The sequence below is a fragment of the Oxyura jamaicensis genome, chromosome 1 (genome assembly GCF_011077185.1).
Source record: "Oxyura jamaicensis isolate SHBP4307 breed ruddy duck chromosome 1, BPBGC_Ojam_1.0, whole genome shotgun sequence".
In the NCBI taxonomy this organism is placed as follows: Eukaryota; Metazoa; Chordata; class Aves; order Anseriformes; family Anatidae; genus Oxyura; species Oxyura jamaicensis.
This window is the reverse complement of record NC_048893.1, coordinates 59731839-59758941: the sequence shown is the minus strand read 5'-3', so window position 1 is coordinate 59758941 and position 27103 is coordinate 59731839. Positions and strand designations below refer to the sequence as shown.

Below are 27103 nucleotides of genomic sequence, written 5' to 3'. Positions count from 1 at the left end.
CTTGTTTTCCATCTCCACAGCAATATTTCATTTCTTCCTGTGAGCACTGCCAGGACAGGCTTCATAACTCTGTCAAGTCGTAAGAGTTCTGGAGAGCCACACACATCAGATGAGGCTGAACCTTAGCCCACCCAGATGAGTCTAAGTTTGATCTTTGGCCTCCAGCTTCAACACACTTAAACTCTGAGCACCTGAAATGTCATGGCTGCCACCTACACACCAATTAATGGATAGCTACAGACTCTGTGCGCCCATCTCAAGAGATAACAACCACAGTAAACACAAAGTTGGTAGCTTATTTTTTTTTTTTGTCTCTAATTCCTCCCCATGTAGGCCTCCTTGAACTGATGGAAGGCCCTCGGCACAAATGGCGGCTTAAGGACTGGTGGTAGCATAACACGCATGCTGTTCGTGCATGAATAATAGCATGCTGTGTGTGTTACCTGTAAAGCATGTCCTGTGTCAGACCTCTGTTTGCCAGCAGCTGCTGGTGAGGACTATCCTAATCTTCTTGGTCCTGTCCTAAGATAGTGAAATCCCCAAAGGAATTCACACCCTGCCTGTGAAAAGAGCAACAAGCTCTTTTCTTCTGGTACTTTCGCCTCCTTTACCTCTTCCTGCCCCTGCTCCTGCTGCTCTCCTGCAACTCTTCTCCTTTTGTTTCTCTGCTGCTTTGCTCTTTTTAGTTGCTGTTACATTGAATAAATTGATTTTATACTCCCCATTGAAGACACAGGTAAGATTATGTGGTGAATTCTCCTGGAATTAGGCATAGAACCTGGGGGCATTTGTACAAACACACATGCCACCAAAAATGTTAGGACTTCCTACCATATCCATCTCTTTAGTAGGAACATCATACAGGTCTAGGATCCTGTACAAATCTCTGTCATGGACGAGCTGTGAGTCCACTGCCACATCACTCTCTGTTCCCTCTTCTGACCACTGCCTCCCTTGTCTATTTGGACTGTCATTTCTCCTCCGATGTGTTTACTGATTGCCACTTGCAGACACCCTCTGTTGCAAAGGACAGGGGATAGGGGAGCTCTGGGTGCCTCCCTTCATGCAATATATGGCTGCCAGATGGCCCAGCGAGCACTGCTCATAAGCATTCACATTATGATAATGCCACGGGGTACCAGTCTGGACCAGACAGCTGCTGTGGTAGATACTGTGCCTGTATAAATAAAGACTGCCTTATTACCTCACCTCGGCACCCAATTAGCCTGCGATTGGTGCTGTGGACTTTGCTAGAGCCTTGTGAGACCCCAGGCTCTGCAGCTGTCTTCAGAGATGTCCTGCACTGCTTCGAAGTGCAGAGCAGGACAAATGGGAGCCTCTCTCCCAGAATCTTGTACTCAAATATCACGTTGTTTGATCAGAGACCACAAGCCCCCTTCTGTGTTTTACTGTGTCACTGAGGTTATCCAGCAATGTGAAGCTGTCTGGCAAGAACATGGCTGTCCTTGTGTGACATGTCAACATGGCTAGTATGCTGTCGGACTGGGGAAAAAATGATCCGTCAGAGCCACTGTGCTCTAAACCAAGCTCCATGGCTTGTTTCAAAGGGTTAGAAAATGACATGAAAGGCCTTTCTTCTCTAGCAGGAACATGATAATTTCAGTTCTCTTGAAATACATGATTGTTAGGAGAGGTGGGTGGGAAAATCTGTGCGGCCAGACTGAAACTGCATTTGGTAAGTACAAAAGGGAAGAAAATAACTTCAGATTTCAAATACTCCCCATGCTTTCACGCTTTGTCTTGGCTATTTTGACTACAAGCTCTTCAATGCAAGGAGTGTTGTTTACCCGTTGTATTTGTACAATGCCCCAGTATATTGGCACTCCACCTTGCTGGGGATATTCTGCCCCATAGCGAACAAACAAAGAATGAGTAACAACCACAGAGAACAAAGCATATCACGAGCATGAGACTTTTTAAAAAAAGCTGCTCTTGTCCTGCCCCTTCAGTGGAGGACGTGCTAATCCCATGACGATAAATAATGACTGCCATGCACCATGTTAGAGGATACATTGCGTGGTTCTCCGCCATTCACACCCCGTGCTTCTGCAGGATGTCTTGTACAGCACTATGGGCACAGGTTTATCAGCATCCCTATAGTGCTATTCATTACAGACACAAAAAATGCCAATTAATACCACTGGAGGAATCATTGTGGCCATTATACGAATCCTGTGTGGTGTTTGTATTCAGCCAAGCAAGGAAGGTCTAGCACTTCTAGTTAATCTGGCCTCTCACCAGGAGGGCTACTGATGAAAACTGGCTACTGTTACTGCTTTATGACTGCTCAGTAGCTTTTCCTCATGAACTGGCAATCATAACATAAAAGATTTTCCACCCAAATTTTACAGTAGTTGACCATCATAGCAAAAGAGGCATGGGTGGAAGTGACAAAGAGAAAGAGCTTGCCTTTGGAAATACTGCCTCTGCTAGACTGGGTGCAACACTGTCATGGTTTTGGTTGGGATAGAGTTAATTTCCTTCACAGAGGCTCATATGATGTGGTGTTTTGGATTTGGATGGAGATGGTGGTGATAACACACCGATGTTTCAGTTGTTGCAGTTCTCACACAGAGCCAAGGACTTGTCAGCTCCTCATGCTGCCCCACCAGCGAGGAGGCTGGGGGTGCACCAGGAGCTGGGAGGGGACAGAGCCAGGACAGCTGGCCCAGGCTGGCCAGAGGGATGTCCCACACCATGTGGCGTCACGCTCAGCAACAAAGCCGGGGTAAAGAAGGAGGAAGGGGGTGGGGAAGGATTCAGGGTGATGGCGTTTGTCTTCCCAAGAAACTGTTCTGTGTGCTGAGGCCTGCTTTCCTGAACTCCTGCCTGCCAATGGGAAGCAGTGACTGAACTCCTTGGTTCGCTTTGCTTGTGCATGCAGCTTTTGCTTTACCTAGTAAACTGTCCTTATCTCAGCCCATGAGTTCTTGCACTTGTACCTTTCTGATTCTCTTCCCCATCCCACCTGGGCAGAGCGAGCAGCTGTACAGTGCTCAGCTGCTTGCTGCGGGTATGCCACCACAGCCCTTTCAGGTGCCTAGTGTGGGGCCCGAAGGGTTCAAGATGATTTGACTGGAGTGTGGAGTGTGCTAGGCCAAATTTATAGATGTTTAGCTGCCTACTGGCAGGCCCATGTGCTTGTCACAGGGCTTGCTTGTCTTACTGTATATTAGAGTCCAGTGCCTGTTAGTGGCTGCTTTTGCAGTTTGCTGTACCCCTTATCGTCGTGCTTTGCTGTGCCCGGGAACATTTTGGTAACAGCTGTGGCCACCTGCCTGGGCTGGCCAACGGCCAGGGCATCGCTGCTGCTCCTGTGCTGTGCACCGGACAGGCTGGAACTTCAGACTGAACTCACGTCAAAGGGCCTGTGACCTGTGGATGAGTCCACGTGGGAGCAGAGACACCCTGAAGCCTCTCTGGCCACAGGTAAGTCCACTCCAGAGCAAAGTAGCCTTGAAGCATCTGTGACATGAGGAAGTCCGTGCTGCAGCAGGTACACCTTGTGGTGTCCATGTCTGTGGAGAAGGCCACAGCAGAACACCTAGAAGTGTCTGTGGCTGTGGATGAGACCATGACGCAGCAGGTGTCTGAAGGGACCTCTGAAGGGTCTGTGACCAGCGGAAAAGGCTGCGCAGAGCAGCTACACCTCAAAGCAACTGCAGCAGGTATACCTCTGAAGGGGCTGTGGCACGTTAATAAGTCCTCACCAGAGCAGGCAGACTTCAGAAGGGACCATGGCTCATAGATAAGGCCATGCCGGAGCAGGTACACCTCTGAGAGGCTGTGGCCAATGGGCAAGCCCAGGCTGGAACAAGAGCAAGAGTAGGAGTTCACTGAAACGTTAAACTCTATGGCCTGGTCAAAAGGACAAGGGTGGTGATTGTAATAGAGATGTCTTTAAACTGTTGTAACCTGTGATTTGGGGTGCATGTTGTAGCAAGTCCTACAGAGGATCCACTTGAACCGATGGAGGATGAGCCTCAGAAAAGCAGTGCAAATGCAGCAGTGACCCAAACTGAGCTGCCTTCGGCATCCAGCAACTCCACATAACGCACCACCTCTCCTGTCCTGAGTGACCGCCGTTACGGGTAGAAGCTAAGTCATGGACTAAAAGAACTCAGGGGACATTTTATAGGCATTTTGGGGACATTTCACAGGGGTGGTCCATAGACAAAGGTGGCGGGGGGGGGGACTGAATGGCTGTGCGGTGCTTATTTGCCCGCAGGGTTAAACCAGACAGACACCAAGCTCAGACAGCAGGAGGAGGGAGGCTGTCACTCCTGCCCAGGACACTGCCTGCACTTACGGGCATGGCACCAGGAGTGCAACAAGTCATCAACATACCTGATCCTGAGGTTCTTCCTCCCTCAGAAAATAAACTGAACCCTTATTAGCTTTCCTAGTAGGCTCTTGCAGTGAGGTACACACAACAGGTACTACTGGGCTGCATCCCCAGGCAGCAGCAGCAATACCAACTTTTATTTATTTGTCAAAAACACTACTTAACTTCAGTCGATGGGATGTGAAGGCTGGTGGGCCAAGGTGCAGCGCCTGGGCTGTGGCACTGGCACAGACAATGTGAATGACAGGTAGAAAAAAATAAGAGCTCACTGAGGACGTGCCGGTGCATGAGCTGGACAGGGGAGATAACCACCATCGCCTTCAGCAGCTGGGGAGAGCAGAAGACACTAAGTTCTTTGTGATGGGATTTATGCCTTATCATCCTACGTGAACATCAATGAACAAGACAAGGCAAGAGCGGCATTTCTGACAAAGGAAATTCACATGTCACTGCAAAACGCTACAGACAGGTGAGGGATGAAATTCCGTGTAAGGCCACGTCTGCACTGCAGAAACTGCAGTTTGACATGTAGTCACACCTCCATCTCCACTCCTCGTCAGACAGCTACCTTCCTCTCTGTCTGGTTTTGATGATGCTTGTCCTGCTAACAGAGCACCTGAGCTATTAAATACCTTGTGGTTATCCGACCCCCCATTTCAGAGCTGTTTGGTGCAGAGGCAGGGCTCCGGCCCCCTGCCAGCTGGATGGGGCCTGGAGGGCAGAACCTGCCCCTGCCCTGCAGCCAGGGCTGGTGGACACAGGGCTCATGGGGCACTGCTCCTGCATCCTTGCTGCAGGGCCAAATGTGGTCTGGAGGGAGATGGCTAGGAAAAGTAACATCACTGTTGGTCAGAACCTAATTCAGCGTGGGTTATGAGTCACAGCCCTTTGCTGTCGCTGGCTTTAAGCATGATTTAGCAAACAGGGCTGTGGGCCGCTGCAAGGAGTTTTATTTTTATTTGGTAATCATCCCTTTTCTTTCTAATCAGCCTGGCTGTGCGAGGGGCTGCAATGCTTCTGTCTGCAGTTTTCAAACCTCACCTCCAGGGGAGAACAGAACTGTTGGTAAATGAATTGGTTATGCTGAGCTGATTTCAATACAAGCAGACTCAAAGCACCCATACCAAATATGTTTGAATTTTGCCTCACGCTAGTGCTCTCTGAACCATTCCCGAAGCCGTGTCCTCCTCCCACACCCCTGGGCTCTGCTTCCAGACTGGGGGAGCTTGAGGGACTTCACAGGGTGTGTGCTGCTGTGTGAGACAAGAACTGCTGCCTCGCTCAGGTAAACTGCAAGCGAAGGTGAGCCTAAGTGCGGCTGGTTAACGGAGTGCATTATAGGGGTGTATTATATAGTGTAGTATTAGCATATGCTAGTAGGTGCCACCTACCAGTAGGTGTCATTAGTAGGTGTCTGTAGTGCCCACCCATTCGACCCTGCTACACAGTAGCCACCCTACCCACGGTAGCGCTCCTGTTGTTTCAACAACCATTGGAGGCAATTTCAGGTCACTGCTTCTCCTGGTTTGGGAAGGACTAGGTCATTTGTATGGTTCTTCACTGGGTCATATCTGGAGGGTCTTAAATCACCAGAATGCTATTGATAGGAGTCTACCTCACTACTCCTTCAGGGAAAGGACAGAAGGAAGGGAAGGGAAGGGAAGGGAAGGGAAGGGAAGGGAAGGGAAGGGAATTTTCTGTTTGGTGGATCTCCCCCCTTCAGGAGACATCATCTGTGTGAAGTCAAGGGAGATCCCAAAAGACAGTAATTAAAATGTTCCCAGCACCACGCCCCCCTCTGAGATCCCTGGCTCTGCACAAATCATTTTTCTTGCTATTTAGAAAACATTTCCTCCATGTCTGACTGGGAGACACACATTCCCTCCCTTTCCCCAGCAACAGGCAGAAATGACTCACGAGCTCACAGTGCTGTCAGATGTATAAAATAAACAAACCAAAAAATGGATTCTTTTCCCCTTCTGTTTTTTGCAGAGACAGAGATGTCAAGTATTACTTATAAACACTAGTAGATAAAAAGAAAAACACAAAGGTAAGGATTTTAAGATGTCCTCTGAAACCGAGCAGCTCTCAAATACATGCGACTCTCCTCCTTTTCAAGTATTTCTAGTGGCTGCCATTGATGGCAATTCCAGGCTAATAATGTCTTTGGAAGAAGTGCTGTTTATTTAATTATCATAACTTTTTCATTATAGGGTTATAGGAAAAAAAATTCCTAACTGAAACAAGACCGTCTTTAGTTTCTCTCTGCCCTGCTAGCTTTTATTGTTTTCAAGGTACATCAAACAAACAAATAAAATGGGGTCTGATCCTAAAGTGGATTGTGTACCATTACCTATTTAAATTATATCACAATCAAATGAAATTATTAAAGAATAAACCAAATTCCCTCCCAACACAGCGATGACAAAAGCCTTTTGGAGGGAGCAGCTTTGCAGTAAACTCCTTCTGTGCATGGATTAAACGCCTCAGCAGCACACAGCTCTTGAGAACACTTTATTGCTCTGTGCATACATGCACAGAATATAAATTATTGCTTAATTATGTACCACTCCAGCAGAAGCAGCTTGCAGCATCACCGATAGGCTGCAGAATAGCAAGGGGGTTACTGGAAAATTGCCCTTATAAAAAAGCTGAGCTGGAAGCCAAAGTCAGAGTGGGTGATGGAGGTTCAGTGCTGTGTCCGTACAAGACCATAAACCCACCGGGGCTGGAACCTCACACGTTTTTATTTTATACTGAGAACCAGAGCAAACTGCAGGGGCTGTGGCGGTGCTGTGATATTGCATTATAGCCCCGTCAGAATGCTGTTTGCATTTGGCCTTTGGCCTCCTGCCTCCAAGTGTACCTGTGGCATCCGTGCCACACGAGAGCTGTTCGCCTGCTGTGGGTCACTTCAGCAGCAGCACCTGTCTGTCGAATTGCTGCTGCACGAGCTGAAACACGTTCTGGGATCAGAGGGCTATGTGTCCTCCATCGTGACTGCAAATACTTACAGGTGTGCTCCTTAGGTTCAGGTAAGTTGGTATAGGATATGGAAAACCACTGCAGCAGTTGAGGGCTGAGCCTTAGTGTACTGTGCTGGTACAGCTGGCAGCCTGCACCTCACGTTTACACGTGATTTACAGATTTGCACGTGGTGACCTTTCTGCTAGTGCACGCATGGCACGCATAGCACGGCACCAGGAGTGGATGCCCAGGCTGTGAACTGCCACAGCCAGCGATAACCAGCTGAGAGCATGCACCCTCTGCAGCTAGGAGTTGGTACATAAGGCAAAAGCAATGCTACTTAGCTAAAAGGCATGTTTTGATAAAATGGGCTAGGGAGAAAGAGGGGAGTTGATCAAAGCCTGAGCTGAATAACCCTCTGATTACTTTAGCCATGACCCAGAAAAGGCAACCTAGAAATAATAAAGCGACTTGACTACAGCCAGTAAGCAAATGTAATGGCTCAGGAACTTGCAGCCACAACAGAGGAGGCAGCAAAACTTGTGCCATGTCTAGCTGTGGGATGTTATTCAGTATCTTACTGGGAGCAGAAGGGAAAGAATGTCAAAATAAAGAAACATCCTAACCAAAGGTTAGTGAAATTATCACAACGCTTGGCTGGCAAGCACCATGCTTAGTGACAGGCAGAGGCTGCCAGCAGGCTTGTTGCACCCCTGCAGCACGGACCTCCCAGGACTGCCTGGTCAGAGCTGCTTCATTATGCTCTGAGGCTACGGTCTGAGCCAATTCGCGTGACTCCATCACATTTCCAACTTGTCAGATGACGAGGCGTGTAAGTTTAGTATCAAACTTCAGGCACACGCTTCTGAGCCTCAGCATTTTGGCAGAGTTGACAAGAAACCTGTAAGGCCAGGGCTGGGCTTGCTTTGTCACAGGGCATCTCCCATAGCACAGGGAATACACACAACTCTTCAAGTTTGGTCTTTTAGCAAGCAGGCCATCCTGCCTCTCTCCAGGTAGGGTCCTTTTATTCCGGTCAGAAAACTGAACCTCTCACAGAAGGCTTGCTTAGCAGAACCTTTCGTTGATAGGAAATTTTAAATTGCTGAGGAGTCTTCAGACTGATGTTCTTCACAGCTGAGTGATACAGCTAGTGAGATGTAATAGCCAGAAATCAAAATAAGATGCAGTTGTTTTGGTAATAAAGAGCACAGGGTGCAGGCCACCCCTGTGATATTTATGTGAGTGCCTGGAAGCAATAAAACCACCCTGATCCCCTCTGTGCTGCCTTGAAGGATCCCAGGGTATGGAGGATGCTGAAATCTCCTTTCCTGTTGCAGAGGAAAAACCTGTACAGCCTCCGCAGCACACATGTGTACACAGGTACGGCTGCTTTCCGTAACCCCTGAAAGAGCCAGCTCAGGGCAAGCTGGGTGGAAATGAGGAGGGCTCCACTCATGCACTTTCTGCCTGGTCTTTCTGCTTTTTCTGTGAAACTTCCAGCAGCCTGTTGAGCTCCTGTGTCCAGGCAGATTAGACCAAGTGAGCGTAGCAGAGATTTGTCCAAGGGGAATGTTGTTTTTTTAAGTAGACAAACCAAGGAGCCACAGTGAATTGAAGTCTTGCTTCAGTTTCTGCATTTAACAAGACCTGTTACACATACAAATTCACTCCCCTCTCTTTCTGTAAGGAATTCTTCCTGTCTAGCAAACCATGCCAGTATTATTTTATCTTCTGTTGCCTATGCACTCTTCTTTCCTCTTTGATGCCAGGCATGCAGAAGAACTCAGTAAATATATATATATATATTTAAAAGCCAACCCAATAATAAATGCCAGTTTTGTTTTCATTGTCTTCCTTTGCCATTGGAATTCAGAAGCCAGCAACAGATCAAAGACCCGGTGATGTTATTAAGGGATAAGGAACAACCATGGAATTTTAAAATAGCACACAACTTGTTCTCCAGGACTGTGGGTGGGGAAGTCTTTTGTATTGCTATCGGATCTGTCTCCCCTACTTTGTTTCTACTTTAATTCACCTTCTGTCAGCTCCCCCAAAGCCCTACTGACATCCCTGAGAAGTAAACTAGATTGCAGGCCCTTCACAGCCTACGTTAGGTTTTTTGTTCTCTTAACTCTTGAAGGTACTGACTCTTCTATCAGTATCTCCTGTCCTGCTGAGTGAGAAATTACAAGTCAGTAGAGCTGACTTTTAAAACAACAAACACAGGTGTGTGAATTGTGGTTTTTTTTTGTTATTTATTTATTTATTTTTTTCTGAAAAGCCAGAGTGAGCTGACTCCTCAGTTTACTGTACACCAAGTTCAGGGAGGTAGGCTGATCTGTGGTAAGACTGAAAACCAGTAAGTTTATAGGTGCACCAACACTACTTGCCCTGCCTTCTGATCCAGACTATCAGACCTCTTCACCTCCAAAGCCTTTCCTCTCCTTCTCCTAAATGCTAATGTACTTCTGTGATCAGGTACAAAGATGTTGGAATTGCTTGTGTTGGCATTTCCCTGAAAGGGTGCAAGTGAATATCTAGGAGCATCAAAAATGAGCCACAGGAAAAAATCCAACATATTTGAAGGCTGACTTTAAAGTCAGCTCCTAATGTTTCCATGGAGATCAAATGCTATGGAGTTGACAATAAATTCTCTGGTTGTGCCATTCTTTTCAGGAAAAACAAAAAACAAAAAAGGCAAAACAACAACAACAACAACAAAACAAAACACAACACCTTTAAGTGCCTGGACCTTGCAGTACAGCCGGGTCTGCAGGCTGTATAAAATAAAAAAATAAATTTTTTAAATTGAAAAATATATACTATATATATCTCCCACTCCACCCCTATTCTCTTATGGAGGTGTTAAGTCTTAGCCCCCTGTTTTTCAGGGCTAGGTCTGTCACTGTTGACCTAAAGAATCAGCTCAATTCCTCAGGTACTGAAAAAAATCCCCAGGCACTGAAAAAAAATTAGCAGCTAATGAAAATAGCATGCTTCTGTGAGAAGAAGGACATAGCTCTGCTATTCAACATATGCCGTAGGAGTTGCAAAGATGTGTGTGATTTCCCTTGAGGAATATTACGAGATGAAATTACAACAGAGCATTTCAGCGGAAGGTACTCAACGGCATACAGAGAAGCCCATACAGTGAAAGGAGACAATCTTTCAAGTTTCCAGAGAGCCCCCTATTTCATTTTCAAAATGGGTGTTGGCATTAATAAATAAAAGCAAAATGTGCTCTCAGAGCACCAGTAAGCATAGAGAACTACTAGAAGTAAAGATTTAACACAGTGCCCTAGCTCTGCTGTTTAAGTATAATATACTGTGGACCTTGTCCCACCTTGTCTTGCAGTCAGCTGAGCAACTGTTTTCAAGCTAGGAAACACTGAACAGGCTGGACTCCATGTTGAAACCCCAAAAGATGGCAAGGGGGGCATATGTTTACATGGATGATTTCCTAAGTGTTTATTTTTGGAGTCAAAACAGGAAATTGGATAACATTCAAAAGGGAAGTGAGACTAATTTCTAAAAGATGCTTACCAGTGGTTAGTAAGGACAAAGAAGCACCTTCAGTCTTACCTGTGTATGCAGACTGAACGTGTATCCATATATATCTGAATATATGTGGACATCTATCCTTGAGTGTCCAGGTTTTACAAGAAATACACAAGAAAAGGAGAGCAACTCCTTAGGTCCAGTAAACATAGAGTAAAATGAAAACAAAGACCTTGACTGTCCATGAGCTGTGTAGAAGAGACCTGACTGAAAAAAAGAATCATAGAATCATAGAACATCCCAAGTTGGAAGGGACCCATACGGATCATTGAGTCCAACTCCTGGCACCACACAGGTCTACCCAAAAATTCAGACCACGTGACTAAGTGCACAGTCCAAAGCTTCTTAAAGCGTTAAACAGAGAGACTGGCAAGTCCTGAAAGTGAGGAGAAAAGGGCATTTTAAAGAACAGCCTAACTCTTATTATCTTCCTATGCATGTGCTCTGTGTTGTTACATTGCTGCCTGAGGGGCACTGAGGCACGAAGCCTGCACGGCTGCTCCAGGCTCTGGGTCTCATCGCAGGTCCACAGAGACCTTCATCAGCTCCTTTGTGTCCTCCCCAGCACCCTGGTAATGCGTTTGACCCTTTTAAACAACCAAGAGCCTTAGAGGGGTTTAAACATTTAAAACCTATTAACGCCGTACATTAGCTCAAGTTCATCCCAAGTCAAGGCCTTAAATCACTTTAAACAGAATGCAATATTTAACCGAAAGCACAAGTAGGAGCAGAAGTGTGCTTGTGCTGTGGGAGGTATGGGAAAGGGAGTGCTGACCACGTCTCCCCGAGGCATGTTTCACAGATTCATAACCCATTTATGACATCTGATACAAATCAGCCTTTGTCTCCATCTGGAGGTCAATCCACCTAGGTAAGTTCCTACACTGGTCTGAGAGTTTTGCTGAATTAAGTTCCTCTGCAGCCATCGGTAATTTAGTGTCTCCCACAGGATTAAAATGCGATTGGCATATCATTTCTTGCAGTGGTCCAGCGTCCTTTGAATTATAAATACTTTTTTGAACTGGCAAAAGGTGTTAGGTCTCTGCAAAAACTCTATTTGTGCCAAGCTGCCCTGCTCAGATCCCAGCCACTTATTGCATACCCCTGTTTTAGCAGAGATCACATGCTGCTCTGCGTGCATACAGCTGTGCCTACACGTGTGCACTTGCACTTGCCTTTCCATATGGAAAAAAAAAGATTTTATGTAAACTTGAAAAGGCTGATCCTTTGGGGAAAGAAGCACAATAAACTGGATTTTCAGGGAATGAGGCAGTGGGAAAGAAAAGAAAAAAATATCACACACAATGTCTTCAATCTTCAGTGTCATGGATTGATCGTGTCACCACAAGCACACATCCAGAAGAATGTCGAGACACCTTGATCATTAGTGAGAAATAGACATCCGAGGCTCCCTGTTAGACCCACTGCATTTCCAGATGGACTCCAAGGAATGCCTTTTGATTTCTGGTTCTGTTTATCTTTCTCTTTGCCTCCTCTTGGCAGCTGCTATGAAGGTACTTCGTAACTGCCGAGGAGATGTCAGTCACGGAGCTTTGCCTCACACTTGCTGTATTAAATCGTTACATTTTTGTTTCTTAAATTATTCAGCAGCAGAATGATTATTTTCAGATGGCAGGACCACAGTTGTGCAGAATGAATACTTGTATTTTCTACCGCTCTGTGCTATTTTCAAAGTACAGTGAGTTAAATTTGGGCTGCGAATGACTCAACAGCTGGTAACGATCCATGGCTGCAAATACACAGATGCCTCAGTTGTCAGCTACCAACATAAGCAGAGCGCAGGCAGAGGAAGCACAGCACTCGGGCTTGGGGATTTTAAATACGAGGCTCGGCATGGAGGCAGGGAGTGAAAGAGGATACAGATGCATGCGGCACATCTGTACCAACAACTGTGCCACGCTGGCTCCCCAGCCCCGTTTCGAAGCCCCCCTTTCTGATGGGGTTTTCATCCCTCAGCATCCGACCACCCAGCACCGCAGCCACAATTGTGCCTGTGCCCTGCTAGTGCCCGGTGAAGCGTGACCTGGCCTGGGCAAGAGCAAGCGACCCACTGGAGGAGGGCAGCCCGGGCTAGCAAAGCAGTCTGCTGGCAGGACTTACCCCCAGAGAGAGGGAAGGAATATTTTGGAGACATTTCTGAGAAGGGATGAGGATGAGAAGGATTTGTAAAAGGTTGTTTCTCCCCGGATTAGAATATAAAGGCAGGCTGGGAAGAATGCGCTCATACATTCGTAAGCAGGTTGTTCATTTCTTTAATAAACATCCTTTCCTGCGTGTCTGAAATAAGCATTAAATTGTGCCAGCACACCTGCATAACTTTATTTTTTCTTCTCTCTCGCACATCTTTCCTGCCTGCTTATCTCCACCACAGCAGCCAGCACTGGAAAGAATAGCAGGTCACCTCTGCTGCGGCAAAAGGCTGGAAGCTTTTGTAGCCCTGACCTAAGCCCTGTGAGGACAGACAGGCTACGAAGAGCAATCTCTAAGCAGCAGTCTTGGGTGGGTCAGAAGAAACCCAGAAGAGCAGCAGAAACGGAGCTGGCAAAGGACTCTCAAATCCCCCAGACTGGCAGATCTCCACTGGAGGGGTGGAGGAGGAGAAGACTCAAAATCTTCCTGATGTTCCTGGCAGCAAGTGCTCAGAAAGAAATTCAGAGAGGAAAAACTTCAAAAAGCTGCTTTAGATGGCCTTTTAGTGCCAGTGAGAAAAGGGATTGCAGCCTCCCAGACAATGCCCCAAGCCCAACATTTCACTCAAAAATGTCACCGGGCAAAGGCAAAAAATGAGATGCTGTGGGAGACTACGGATCATTTTATCACAGATATGCATGGTGAAGCTAAATCACATGAATAAGGGCATTTAGCAGCTGGAATAATTTCCAAATAGACTAATTAGAGTCTGAATTATTAATGGTAAAATTTATAATTGGCTCAAAGCAAGGTTACAGCAAGATACATACTTGACTTTGCAAAGAATAATGAATATTTGTAAAGGTAGTAAAAAGATATGCTTCTCTAAGGAAACTGGTAGCAAAATGGGGCAAAACCCCTGAAGAGATACTAAAGTGCATGGCACAAGACAAAACTGGCAGAGACAAGAGAAAAGAATAAAGAGAACAGGTAAAAGAGCAAACAAGCGCAGAGATGATTTATTGCGTTTATTTGCAGTAAATTTGGAACAAAGTAAGACAATGCAGAAGCCTCTCCCTGAAGGGCTGCCTTGTTAGGCATGCAGTAAAAAACCTAACGATTTCACTGAAATGTGTTCTCAGTACTGACAAACTTACAAAGGCAAAATACATGAGTGTGCAGCTGAAGGACAGAGCTCTGTTAAGGCTGATAAAACGTAACTCTTTGTGGGTCTTTTAATACATTTACAAAGGCAAGTGATGTAGCTCTTGCCAGGGATGTAATTTGGTCAGGGATAATTCTGTGCTGAAGCAAGTACCAAAAAAAAAAAAAAAAAAAAAAAGATACTAGAAGCACCATTTTTTATTTCCAGCTGGGGTAAGGGACAGAATTTCAGAAGGGAAGTGCACCATGGTGGGCAGGGGAGGGTGCAGCCACTGCCAAGACATGGGTGCGTGCTCCCATGGGGCTGTCCTGCCACCCCACATTCCCCAAGGCAGGCATTGATAGGAGGGAAAGGGAGCATTTGGGTACAAAGTCAGCCCTGCTCTCGTAACTAGGAATACAGAAATCAACATGTTATTTCAAAACAGCTGGCTGAAATGAAATACGCACTGAACTGGGAAAAGAGCAGGCTGTCAGAGATTGCGTTCAAAAGCTGATTTGGTAAAGCAAGTACAACAACAGAAGGCGGGCTGAGGTTGTGTTTGTACGTTTGGGGAAGGACAGTCAACCTAGCAGAATCTGAGATACCAAAACAAGAAGATCCTATGCGTGAATGTACTGGAGAGGAAGTGGAAAAACCCCTAACTAGGTGGATAGATACCTTGTGTGCTTACCATCAGCTCTTAAATAGTGTTCTTAAAGTGTTCTTAAATAACCTGATGAAGTACTGAAAGGAGGGACGCACTGAAGATGCAGCCGTTTGCCTTGGCAGAGTTGCCAGCGTGCCAGTTCATAGCATCCCAACTCTTCAGGGCTGGAAGTAAAACTGAAATTTGGCCTTGACTTGGCAATAATGTTAGCTACTACAGATGGAGGAAAGACGCCAGACAAATGAGCTGACAGGTTTACCATGATAATAAAAGCAAGTAGGTCAAGGATTTGGCTACATTCAGAAGAACTTCTCAAAGTCTGGAAATGTGAGGACTACTTCCTGGGAAATGAGGAGGAGGTCATGCCTGGACTTCAAAAAGCAAAGGCATGTTTTTTTTTGTACACAGAACCAAAGCATTGTTAATGCTTTGGTCAAAACACAATGTATAAATGCCCCACATGCATTTCAGGTAGATGCTTAACTGAATCCTTTTTTAGACTATCACTGAGTACTTGATGTGCATGAAAAAAACAAGTTTGCCACAGGACTCTGGCATTGGGAAGCAGTGTTACAAATGCCTCCAAGGTTATAGAAATTATTATAAAATTGCAAAATTACTGGAGGACATGCCCAGTACAAAGCTTTTTACTGGTGCACGGATTTTTAATAATTTGCATGTAGAGAAAAAGCAAGAAGCTGCAAGAGGATGTGCTTGGAGTAATGTATAATTTGAGTGTGACCCACTTCTGTAATAGAATTAAACAGTCTCAAGTAAGATGCATAAAATGAACCAATCCTAGCGAAACACAAGAGCACAATACCACATGGAGATCGCCATAAGGGAAACTCTTCCACCTTGCAGGATAAAGTCATCCTGACAACTCAGAAATGAAACTACAACAGATAGTGCAACTCAGGGTACAGGAAACTATGTAATCGTACCACTGTGCAAAATGAGGTCAGAAATACTAAGCATAACTTGCAGTATCCATCTGGCTATGTGCAAGAGGAGGCACTAAAAAAAAATCGTACTGTGGTCAAGCAAATGTTGTCACTCGAGATAAGAAATCCAAGCACAAATCCTACAATAAATACAGAAAATTATGCAAAAGAACTTTGGAAGCCATAAGAGCTCTGTGATTGCTGTTGATACAGATACATTTGGACTAAACAGGAAAGATGAATTATTAATAATTTTAACTTGTTACAAAACAAGCTGAATAACAGTGTAAAACACACTAAATCACAGTTTACATGTGCTGGATTCCAGATGAACTAATACAAGATAAGGGCCTGCATTTCAGAAATGACTTATTTCAGCCATTTGCATGAGAAATTAGATCAAGCATAGTAAAGCAAGTCCTTATTAGGCATTGCCACATGGGCTAGCAAGAAGACTGTTCAGTAAATATAATAAAGAACCAGAGGTCCAAGGAAACCATGTCTGGTCTTGTTAGATTATCACAGCACACTTCTCAGTGCTCCACTGAGATTTCCTGTTGTAAGAATTATGGGCAATAAGGGACCAAACCCACAGATATCTCAAGCTAGGAAATGTTTAACCCTGACATCATTACCGAAGAGCTGTTTGTCTGGAAATTAAAACAGAACAAATGCTATAAACAGAGCCTAAACAAGCAGAAGTGCAAATGGAAGGGAAAGTTACAGTGATTATAGCTACCACCTTAACCTGTCATTTGCAATGAGGTTGGACGTCATAAGCCTCCCAGAGCATTTTTCCCCCTATTGGACCAGAAAAAAAAAAAAAAAAAAAGCTAAAGAGAACTAAGAGGCACTCTGGCTTCATGCATTTTGAGTATTGATGGGATGATACCTTGACAGCATTTCTGTGATGACAGAAGTAACACAGTTGTCTTCAAACACTGTCCATCAACAAAAAGGTTCAAATTAGACTCGTTGGCTGTAGAAGGAATGCCTACGTAACTTGTGACACACCAGGAAAACATTGATAGCGACTGACTTTCAGATTAGATAGCTTTAATTGTGTATCTTGTTAACTGGCTGCTTCATTTTCTAGATGTTACTTCATGCACATTTGCTGTTAAGAGAAACCACAAAAGGTGTAGCAGCTGCCACTGACTTGTGCAACAAAGATAATAACCTTTTGTAGCCCCAATCCACATGCCTCTGCTTGGAGCAGAAAACATGGTTGATCTCCTCCCAACACATCTTTATTAAAAATATCACACATCTTGACAGAATTTGGCAGATAAAATAATCTGGTGCCTCTCATTTCAATTAGTTTCAGCTCCCAACTGCTAGATCTTGTTATTATTTTGTCTACTCAGTCAAAGAGCACGCTACTATCAGATGGCTTCTCCTTGCATAGGTACTCCCACATTGTGTTCAAGTCAATTATAAACCTTCTGTTTAACATTTTCAAGCAATTGGCTTTTTGTGGCATGCTGTGTTTTCTTGTTTTCTAGTCCTGGAGTCATTCTTGTAGCTCTTCTGCAATCCTCTCCCAACTTTTCCATGTCCTTCTGTATTAAGGACATCAGGTTAGGATGACCACAAACAGTTTTGCTTTGCCCAGAGATAATCCCACTTTAGGCTCTTATTGCATATTCCCATCAAAACGTCTAAGGGGTGAACTGGCACATTTAGCAGCCGTGTGGCACTGAGAGCTCCTGTGCAGCTGGATGATCCCAGCAACTGGGATCCCAGAGACCTTCTCAGGGTCTCTGCTTTCCGGGAGGCAGCCTCTCATTCTGCCAAGCTGACTGACACATTTTGTTCCCAGCTGCATGACCCCGAATCTGTCCCCACTGAAATGTCTATGGTTTGAGCATCCTAAAAGATGGCTTTGTAAAGTTATGAGTGACCCATCTCATTATGTATGGTTACACCGAGTCTTGCTTCACCTGGAAACTTTCATCAGCCATCTTTCAAAATAAAGTTCTTCACTAGAACCTCCCCCATATATATTGGTAATTTCCAATTAATAAATAAGGCTTAGCTAGTTTCTCAGAAGTGTATTTATTTAGCACTTCTTTAGCATACATGTAGTGTTTTAATCTGAATGTCGTGCTGTAGTGAGTTAAATACCACACAGATATCTGAGCATATTATAGCAACACATACAAATTAAGCCTTTAATTACTTAAGAAATACTAATCTAATTTGGCAGACCCATTGCCCATAGAGTATCGAACACCCACAACAAACCATTTGCAGCCATCCGCAGACAGACCAGTGTGTGCCTGCAAAAGGTACTAGCAGACTTCAAATATGTTTGTGGGCACTGAGACAGCCAGCGTCTATCTCACCAGCACCAACAGCACTGGAACATAAACACTCGCTATCTGAGCACTTAGCTCCTCTTCTGGGTCTACACGTGCTTCCCTGTATCTCACACTCGTAGCTGTGCCACAGCATAGTACGGGTGAACCAGTGACCAAACGCACTGAACGATGATCTGCTGGGAGGGCAAGGACCCAGCCAAACAAAAACCACCAGCAGAGAAGCGATCAGAGAACAGAAGCAATGCTATTCAACTTGAGACACTCAGCCAGGGCTGTGTTTGGGACTTAACTCTTACATCCTTCATTGAAAGGAACTGCGTGCCATGAGGCCTGCTGGTGACAGACAGTGGGATGGCATCTGTGGTGAGGAAGGCTGGAGCACTGCACAGGAAATACTGGATGACCTCGAGGGCTCATGTAGTCAAGATGGGAAGAAGCTCAAAAGCATGGAGTGCCAGGGCATGTGTCTAGGGACTAATAAATGGAATCTCTGCTGTAAATTGGGAGCTGATCAGTAGGAAATTACAAAGGAGAAGAAAGGTCTGGATGTATTATCCAGCTGAAGGATGACTGTGGGTCTCTGGTGTGACACAGCATGAAAAGGGCAAATACAATCATAAAATACTTCAGGCAAGGGATTTCCAGCACAGCAAGGGAACCTTCATGCCCCTGTTCATTGACCAGACTTATTTGGGAGTGACCCTTCTCATCTACATCTGAGAGGCAAGTACATCCAAGAACAGGTGGCAGAAAGGGCTGCTGGATTGATAACTGGTCTCACAGAGGGAAGTCTACAGGAGTAGGAAATTTGTATTTAGGGTAGGAAAAGGAAAGCTGAGAGGATACCACTGCCCTTCATAGATATATCAGAGAACTTAAGCCAAAGGTTGTATTTGACTCAAGGACCACTGACTGGGAATAAATACAGGTTAGAACTGAGCACGGTTTCCAGCTACCAAAGCAAAGTCTCACAATGAAATAGGATAGTAGTGGGAATAACACTTGCCTTATCTTCAGATTTTTCTTTCTAGGTGTATTAAGCTGATAGCATGTAACGAAGAGGAGATTCTGTGACAGTGTTACTTGTGTCAATAGGGAAGTGGTCTCAACAACTCAGAAGGCCTTTTCCAGCCCTCTGATTTATGGATGCTGCTTTGTGCCAGAAGTAACATGTAAATATTGCTACTAGTCTTGACATACACCAGAAGGAGCTCAGCATGAAACCAAGTCCAGATCACCTAAAACAACTCTGAAAACATGTTTTCAGTGACAAAGAAAAGGAGGGACATGTGGAAAGAAGAAACATGAAAACAGCAAGGAAAAGAACACATTTCTTCAGACGCCAATATCCTTACCTCCCATGAGGAAGAGAAGCCCCGCCACATACTGCATAAGGCCTCGATCCCAGCAGCACCCCAGCACCCCGATAATCCATCCAAACAGGATGATGGCCACGGCCATGCCCATGAAGCCAGCTGTCATCCTGCGCAGATCTGCAGTGGGGAAGACAGAAAAACAGCATGCTTGTGAACAGTGATAAATTGCCATCATCACAGCTTCCTAACAGTCCTGATCCAAAATGCTACCAAACTGCCAGGTCTTCGGTGTGTGTTGGCACACGATGGTTTACGTAAGGATGGTCCAGAGGGAGGACAACCCTTAGATTAAGATGCTAGCTTGGGCTGGGGAGAGTGAGCAGGTGACCATTCCACCACACAATGAAGCTCAGTGCAGATGCACTCAAGGGACTTGTGACAACTTGCTCAGGAATTAAAAGTTGTAAAATCACCTCAGAGCAATGCTAATAGTAGTCTCTGGCTGCTAGCACAGGCCATGTTTAAATCCTGCCTTCACATGTCCACCCATTGCTGCACTGCATCCAACAGATGTACCTGCTCAGACTGATGAGCAGGTCTCTGGACTTTACTCCAGTGCAGACACGACTGGGGATTCACCTTGGATCTGACTCCCTGGGAGATCTTGGACCAGTCACCAAGCCCCTCTGGGACACAGTTCCCCATGTGTAGGACGGGCTTAGCTCCTTGCTGTCCAGCAGCATTGTCAGTGAAACCCAGGACCTTCCGGATGGTGAGGCACACAGATACTCTGGTGGCAGAGACAAGAATCGCACTGCATGTACATGGCTGGGGCATAGGGCACTTTACTGCCCTCTCTTGTATCTAGACGGACCTTGTCAGCTGTTTTTTGGTAAGGACGTTTTTGAGTGCTCCAGGGAGCACTGGGAGTTAGGAGGAGAGCACAAGGCTGAAGTTAAGTATTTTGTGCTCTGCATGTGGGGACAGAGAACCACAAACGGTCTGTGATTGACCTGTATTTATTTCAAAAATAAAGGGTAAAGATCCTCAAGATCTAATGTCAAGAACCTATAAATTAAGCCTTTGCTGAATCCCATATTTGCTTTCTGCAAAAACGATGGGACTACTGGGATCCCTACTCCTACACATGCTGGAAAAAATCTTCACTGCTGTTTTTGATGTGAAATCTGAGGAGGGAGACCACCTGGAAAAAAGAGCAAGGACTATGAGAGCTGACGAGCATCTTTACATGCTCGAATAATGGAACAGATGGAGACATCTTCACTAACATTTGACTGTTCCCTGTCCCTCCTCATGCACACATACGAAGTTTAAGCACTGATATGTCAAGAGTGTGTGTGCAGAGAAAATTCCAGCCAAGTCAGCTCTCCAAACATTTGTTTCCTTCTGGAAGCAAATTCTATTTGCATAGCAATTTCATTTTCTTTCAAGAAACAGAATGCTTGTGACAGAGGGAGGACAAATTGAAAGCAGTGAAACAGCCACCAGCCTCTACGGCAGCTTTTCTCCTTGGCTGGTCTTTGACTGCTTCTCAGCTTCTGTTATTTTTGGTCCTTTTTCTACAGTGGTTCTGAAGGACCACCAATACCAGTAGTGCAGGTTCAGTGAAACTTGTGAACAACAATAAAGTGTCACAACCAGAGATTTATAAAATTCCTAAACCAAAAACTCTCACAGTCTGCAAGGCCTATGGGCATGTTGGAACAGAGTAATCTGATTCAGTGAAAGGCCGTTTCCTCAGGGCTGTGTTCACTGTAGCATTTCTTACCCAACATCAAGTTGCAGAACAAAACCCCTCCCTTGAGGCTATGGGTTCTTGTAGATTGTCACTGATTGTCGCAAGGAGTTTCTCTGACAACACAAAGATTATCAAGCCTTCAGCCCATCGGTGCCCTTTTAGCTAGATGTATGTCTTTAAGTCATCTTTTTATCTTCAGGTTTGTGACTATCCCACCAAAATCAAACAAGAACTCCCCACAAAGGTATTTTAATATGTTCAAGTAGGTCTGGCGCAGAACAAATAAAAATAAAAAAACGCATTTCCTACAGAAACTCCCACAGGCAGTGCTGGTCTCTGTTCCTTGGGAATTTCTCAGAGGGCTTCCTAAAGCAAGCCGTAGGTGTTAGTAAGCATTTCTGATGGCAGAGTGTCTTCATACTTTGTAGCCCATAAAGGCCTGGGCTCAATTTGAAAGACAGATGAAAACTTAAAATGTTTACTGTTTCCTGTGTCATCCTCAGTAACAGCAAAACGCATTTCAGCACCGCTGCCCGGCTGTCTGTGTCAGCTCAGCACAGCCTGTCCGTTTTAACTGGTGACTGCTGACTCTGGGTAACAGCACTTGCTCATCCTAATGGAAACATACCTAACAACCTGCTTTTAATGAGCTAAAATTAAATAGTTTTATTCAGCTGTGAGGTGTCAGTTACTCCTCAGGTCCATCCCAGTAACAAACTGATGGAGCCGGTTCTCACGGGTCCCGGAGGAGACCACAGGTACCCCCATACAAGTATCCCATACACCAAACCAAGGAATGGTTTCCCCCCCACTAAAATGCGTGTGAGTTTTGCCATTGAACAGAACAGTTCAAATAGCAGGACCAAGATTTCTAGACCCGATTTTTGAGGTTTGTTTCACTAGACCTTTCTTCCTGATGGAGCCTGAAATTCTCTTTCTAACAACACAGCAAAATCCATCAGCATCTTAATTCTGGGCTCACACTCTCTTGAAAAAAATGAAAACCTAACCTCTGACTGACACTTAATGCCACCCATAAAAACATTAAAAATCACACTTCTTTAAGAAACCCTAGTTCTTGCAAATTTAGTGGGCTCAGTTTAATATTACCGCTGCTTGAGCCAGTTGCAGTTCCTCACAAGCCCATCCATTAGGGCCTATTTGAAATAAGTAAAATATGATCTTTCTTTTCTGTTCAAAACCATCTTGGTTTTTGTCCTGTCATAAACTTCCTTGAAGGCAGCCCTTGCAAATGGCAGAGCCAGGAAAGGGATTGCAAAGTTGGTTTCACAAACAGCCTGTGCTTGTCCGGCAGCATCTTCCCAGGGCTGCTCACCTGTCAGAGCCAGCATGACACTGACGGCTGGGCTGGGAACGAGTCTGTGCAAAGTGATTCTTTTGTGGGAAAATATTTAATGTATATAATGTGTTCCAACAGCAGATCAACAAGCTCAGGCTATTTAGTGAGGAGAAGGGCAGGGAATAAAACTCCTCTCCTCTGGACACAAACCCACATTAATTGTACTTTTTATGATTATTGTTCCGTTGGCATGGTGCTCGACAAGGAAAGAACAGCCAAAAAGCAAAGATTTATATTGTATACTTGAGGCAATATATAAATTCTCTCTGCTAATTTAGGAGCAGGGGGTGCCACATAAATAAACAATAGCTCATCAGTAAAATGTGATATATTTTTTTGTCTGAGTTTGATTGGCACTGATAAGACTTCTTCTGAATACATAACCTGCAAAGGTAAACAGGGTCAAGCTTTGGTCATGTAACACTACTTTGTAACATCTGAGCACATTCTGGGTCTGATTTTTTCTTTTTTGTTATTATTATTTTTAGATAATGAAATGTAGGATTCTCACACTCTTTCTTTCTTGGGAAACCTCTCTGAGTAACTGCAGAATCTCAGGATGATGGCATGGCCTCCCAATCAACTGAAGGAGTGATTGTACCGGAAGAATGCATTGCTGGATTTTATACAGCCAAATGGAAGCTGCAACAGCAGACACACCTACCCTACCTTAGCTCACTCGTGCACTGCTTAGCTGGTTCTACAGCTGATCCCCTCCTGGGTATCTATCCAGCATCCTCACAGTGTAGCAAAGTGCCCAGGCTGCAGTGGTGCTATGAATCCCGTTGTATGGGATATGTGAGAATCCCATGGCACTGTTCTCCACCATCTAGTAACCCAAGCCTTTAGGAACGTGGCTACATGGTGCAGGTAAGGAGGGATTGCACTGCTCGTTCTGTAGGACCTAGAGTGTAGAAATGGAGCCAGTGCCGTGCCTGTTTGACCAGTAGTCTCAACGATTTACTACATGGACTTAGACAGCCCCGTCACTTGTGAGTGAGAGTACAGTATTGTCGTTCTACTCATGTTTCAGAGACACCTTCTTCATCCCATTTTATTTTTTTACATTAACAGACTAAAAGTTAAGTGTGAATATCTTCCCCTTGGGCGTATTTTCCATGCCTAGCACTGCCACAGGTGCTGCTGCATGCAGCAGGCAGGGAACTCAATCCTGACTCAAAACCAATGTGGATCCTCAGGCCAGGAATCCAGGCATTGTGTTCAAGTAGGCCAGAAACAACAAATTTCTTGATGAGTAACACCGGAGAAGGGACAGCAGATGAAATAATCCAATTCCCATGACTGAAACTGAAATGGTAAGCTTGAAAGGCGCAAGCTCCATGAATCGTGATGAAAGGAGAAACATTAGCATTTTAGACAACCTCCTTAAAATAAAGAAAGAGTCTCATAAAACAACATGCGTTTCCTAAAAGCATTTTAGTCTTCCACTGGAGAATATTAACTGTAAAGGTTTTCTGAAGATAATGAAAGGCAGAAGAGCTGATTAAGATCTGCTTATTTCCAAGCAGCCTGTGGAGAAGGTTCACTCTGTCGGTTTGCAAATGCCCCTGCCCTTCATTTCACCCTGATATCTGTCCATCTGTATTTGTTATGAGCAATAAAGTATTTCATGCTGGTTGTCACATCGTGGAAGAAGTTTCACACCCCAGCAGCTGCAAACTAAACATGTTCTGAATCAGTGTTGCTTCTTGAAAATTTCAATATGCCTTTTTGACTTCTGATGTTCTGCCCTATTCTTTGAAATTGCAAGTCATCTTTCTAAAGCAAGGGCTCGGTCCCCCTATTGATATCTATCTTCTTCTCCACGGAGGAGTTTAATACTCCAAAAATATTAGGCATTTATTTTCTCACAACGCATAGAGAAAGGAGAATATGAGCCTCTTGTGAAAGATGGTCAAATCGAGACAAGATGAGAATAATCAACCTGCCCATGACTACACAGCAAGTTTGTGGAGGAGCATATAATTGAATCTCTATTACCACAATTTCTGGCCAGCCCTTTAACCACACAGCACTGCTTTTGCTTTCAGAACTGCTTGTTCTCAAGTGTTTGCTACCAGATCAAAGTACAGAGCTTGTTATCAGAGCATCAGAAAGTGCAATACTGCTGCAAAATAGTCCACCCTACATCTCCCTTCTACCAACACAGAAGGGTCCATAAGGACTAAGGATCCTGAAGTCTGTATCCGGAATACCTGCAACACCTTAGGGGACACTTGGGGTACAGCATCACCCTTTCCTGAGGTGTCACATCAGTAGGGAAAACTGAAAAGGAAATCACAAATGTATTTCAGTGCCCCTCTAGGACCAAACACCAGGATATAATACCACATCAAGCTGAAATAGACTGGGGTAGCATTATTCTTTAGCATAATCCTTCATTGCACTTTGATGTATACTAGATCTTGATCTGTATTAGATCACGCTTAAATCTATACTAGATCATACTTTGATCTATACTAGATCAAAGCACTATAGGAGATCCTGTACTAGATTCATTCTCATCTCTCTTTACCAGTGTGGATTTAAACACATTTGTATTTAAAAAGAGTCTAAATCACTCCCTTCTCATCCTTTTCTAAGCAAATGTATGTATAGAAAATTGTTTAAGAACCAGCTTTCACTAGGTTTTGTTTAAATGACTTCTCTTACAAAGTTTCAGCTGCACAGCGGTGTCTTTATCTGACATCATCCCTCCTCTCTTCTCACCCCAATAACACAGGGGGGTCAAGATGCAAAATTGGACAGGTGTGTCTTTCACTGAAAACGAAACCTAGCAGCTCCCAGCTACCATGAAGAACGAGTATCAATGCAGATGATTTTGAGTGGCATCTTCTGGCTTCATGATTCTCTCCACACAGCTTACGATGGTATTTTGGATGAGGTTGGCAAGTGGAGGGTGAGGTTTTAATCTTTTCTTTCCACTTCAGGAATGAAGAGATAAGAAAAGAAATATGTATTAGTCTACCTGAGACTCGGTTAAAATCTCTGAGTGCTTCTCCTGAATTTTGTGGCAACCCAGTCTCCAGTTTGAAGATTACCCTAACACCATCACAATGAGTATGACCCACTTCAACAGAAGTAACAGTATATGCATGTACTCCACCAGGGGGTGATTCAGAAACACGTGTCAGAAACACTAAAACACAAGTCTCAAAAATGAGAGAAAGAGCAGCAGAAGGTCCTCACAAAAATAAATAAATATATAAATATTGATATTCCAAAGGACTTTGCTGAACCTTTGTTTCACAAACTAAGATATATGTGCAATTTCTGTTAAACCAGAAAATCCCACCCCCTTCTCTGGACTAGAGTTATTTGTGTGATAAAGTGTTTAGCTACCAGCATGTATGAACTCACCTATACAGAAATGCCAATACAAAGCCTCACCAACACTTGTTCCTGGCTGTGATCGCCACTAGTCAACATGTTACTCAGGACAGGATGTAAAATGGACATCCTGACACACAATTAATTCTTGTCAGGGCAGACCATCTGTCTGGATTTCCTCCATCACAGTTCTTAAGCATTTTATAGTTATTTAAGACAGAAACAATCACAAAAGGTTGGTGCCAGCTGCGTGCTGCTGGCACTTCAGCCTGCCTTCTTTCGTAAGAAATCCCAATGACTTCAGAGTTGGGTGAGCAGTTCATCAGAGGGTGAATGGAGTCCTGTCTTGTTCAAGGGCTGACGCCTTCAGAGATTCATGCTGAGACAGCAACCCCCACATGGCTGTGCAATTTCTTGTCCCCAGTGAACCTTCTCATGAAGCACCGGAGAGGGAGGGGGCATCCCAAACCAGGTCACACAGTGTGGTACCTCCCGAAAGCAATTCCTCCGGTATCTGGGGAAACTGCAGAAGCCTAAGAAATTCTGCAGTGGCCGAAAGCACCATCTGGAGCTTGAATATCAAGTCCTGACCTTACTCTTGCTTTTTGCTTGTGCAGAGCAGAGAGAAGACAAAAGAGAACCACTAGATAATACGAGAGAGATTTAAGGAGGCAGTACAGAAGGGAGGAAACAAACCTTGTTTAAGTGCTGGGAAAAAAGATAGGTGAGAAAAAGTGTCTCATATGAGGCTGAAAAGATGGATTTGTATTCAAGAGACTTTATGATATGGATATTAGAGAGGTGGATGTATAAAGGAGGCTTTTATACAATGGAATTTTAACGCATTAGATGCAGTTCTGATCCAATGTAGAGGTTTACTGTAGAAGGCAGAAAATTTATGTTAGGTCTTTGGAGAAAGACAGCTGTGAATATCATCATGTAGAATGGTTCAGCCTTTAGCTCCAATCTTTCTTCCCCTTCTGCTGAAAAAGAACATTTGATCAGAGAGGAAAAAGGATTTTTTATTATCTGCTGTGTTGCTACTCATCTCTGAGTGACAGAAGGCTGGGAAGGAAACACAAGCTTTGCCCTTATAACTCCTGATGCAGTGGGCTCAGCATAGCTAAGCCTCTGCCAAAGCATTATTCTATTCTATTCTATTCTATTCTATTCTATTCTATTCTATTCTA

General features: G+C 44.6%; 1 protein-coding gene across 1 annotated transcript in view; it reads right to left on the bottom strand.

Annotated features, from left to right (window-relative positions):
- The window catches only part of TMEM178B (transmembrane protein 178B), a 223469-nt gene that overhangs the window by 13688 nt on the left and 182678 nt on the right, over positions 1–27103 (bottom strand). Inside the window, exon 4 of the mRNA XM_035342926.1 lies at positions 19483–19620. Coding sequence (XP_035198817.1) covers positions 19483–19620 — 138 coding nt within the window. The remainder of the gene's footprint in view (positions 1–19482; positions 19621–27103) is intronic.